Here is a 1,673-nt window from a genome sequence, read left to right as displayed (position 1 = left end):
GGGGTCTCGGGTAGGGGGATCTCGGGTGGGAGGGGTCTCGGGCTGGAGGAGTTGTTGTGTGGGGTATTCTGTATGGGGACTCCCCTACGGAAGGCGTCTCACAGGAATGGTTTGTGCACACTGCCAGCACAGCCCTGTGGGGACCTTGGCGGTAGCCCCTGCGTCCTCTTCTACGTCCTGGTGCTCCCCTGGAGCCCTCCTTCCCTCCATGGCCCCTGCCTCATGGGCTGTGTCAGGGCAACTGAGCACTGGGGTCTCCACACACCCAACTCCCTCTGGGCCTGGGGGTGGCGGCCAGGGAGGGTGTGCCCCTGCCCGTGCGGTCAGCGGTGCCTTAGCGCCGTCACCACTCAGAGCCGTTACTGCCGGACACGGCGAGGCCACAGCCGCTCTGGCGCCTTCGTTTCCATCCGGCTCAGCCCTCCTCCTGTGGGTCTCCGGTGTCATTTTCTGGAGGGGCAGCAGGAGGGAGGGGCCTGGCACACGATGTGACCTCGGCCCTGCTGCCCCTGCTGCCCCCGCTCCGGCCGCACGTGGCTCCTGCCTGGCAGCCTGTCCTGTGGGCTCAGGGAGCCCTGGCAGGGGGAAGCCCAGGCCCTGGATATGGGCCCCTGTCCTGCCAGCCTCAGGGCAGCCTCCTGGACACCCCCAGGGCCTTTCCATCCAGCAGGCAGGAGTTCCCGTGGGGGGCGCCCACGTTGTTCAGGGTGGTGGAGGGGCCCCGGAGGTGGGTGGGAAACAGCGCCCCTGCTGGAGCCTTCGGGACGTCTCCCAGGCCCCTCCTGCAAGTGGCAGTGTGTGGGTGGGTGAGGGCGGCTGTTCCTGCTCTGTGGGCTCTGTGCCCAGCCCTGGGGGCATCCTCTGACCCTGGGCCCTCAGAGGGCAGCCGTGCAGGAGTCTGGAAGGCTGCTCCTGTGGAGCTGAGTGGGTAGAGGCTGGCTAGGGTGAGCAGAGGGCACAGTAGGGGGTGCAGAGCTGCAGGGCGGAGGGGTGCAGAGCTGCAGGGCGGAGGCCTGCAGTGCCCTGGGGCTGGCCCCGCGGCTCGCCTGGGGAGGGAGGCAGCTGCTGCCCGCCGGGCGCACAGTGGGCTCTGGGCTGGGGTGGAGCCGGGCGAGCCGTGCCTTGCCTAGTCATCCCCTGAGAGTGAGAAAAGGGCCCGTGTGTCCTGTGCCCTGGGCCGGGCTGGGGCACAGCCTCCCCTTCCGCCTCCCCCAGGGCCCCAGCGGGACGCCCAGGCGGCGCGGGAGTTCATCCTGAAGATGTTCGTGGACCTGAACCCCGACAGCGACAAGATCATCTACTCGCACTTCACGTGCGCCACCGATACGGAGAACATCCGCTTCGTGTTCGCGGCCGTGAAGGACACCATCCTACAGCTTAACCTCAAGGAGTACAACCTGGTCTGACAGCGCCCCGGCCCGGGAGACACAGGGCGGGGCCAGGGCGGGGACGGCCCTCCTTCCCCGGAGCCCGCGCCGGCCGGGCGGGGCCTCTGCCCGCGGGAGGAGGTTTTTTTTTTTCGTACTTTTAACAAATGGTTTTTATTTCACAGTTATCAGGGGATGCACATCTTTCCGTACACTTCGTGCATCTTCTCACCTTTTGTCAGCGGCAAAGGCGGCCTTTTTCTGGCCTTGACTTATGGCTCGCTTTTTTCTAAAAAAAAAAAAAAA

The 1,673-nt window shown here is 66.0% G+C and overlaps 1 protein-coding gene across 2 annotated transcripts in view; it reads left to right on the top strand.

Moving 5' to 3' along the window:
- Window positions 1-1,673, top strand: part of GNA11 (G protein subunit alpha 11) — a 28,305-nt gene extending 26,632 nt beyond the window's left edge. For both annotated transcript variants that reach the window (XM_017507448.2, XM_037731000.1), the window contains exons 7-8: window positions 1,216-1,413; window positions 1,483-1,673. In XM_017507448.2, the coding sequence (XP_017362937.1) occupies window positions 1,216-1,406 (191 nt within the window). In that variant the 3' untranslated portion in view covers window positions 1,407-1,413; window positions 1,483-1,673. The remainder of the gene's footprint in view (window positions 1-1,215; window positions 1,414-1,482) is intronic.

Source organism: Cebus imitator, unplaced genomic scaffold, assembly GCF_001604975.1.
Source record: "Cebus imitator isolate Cc_AM_T3 unplaced genomic scaffold, Cebus_imitator-1.0 Scaffold375, whole genome shotgun sequence".
Lineage (NCBI taxonomy): Eukaryota > Metazoa > Chordata > Mammalia > Primates > Cebidae > Cebus > Cebus imitator.
Note: the sequence above shows the minus strand (reverse complement) of the source record. Positions and strands in the feature narration are given on the sequence as shown.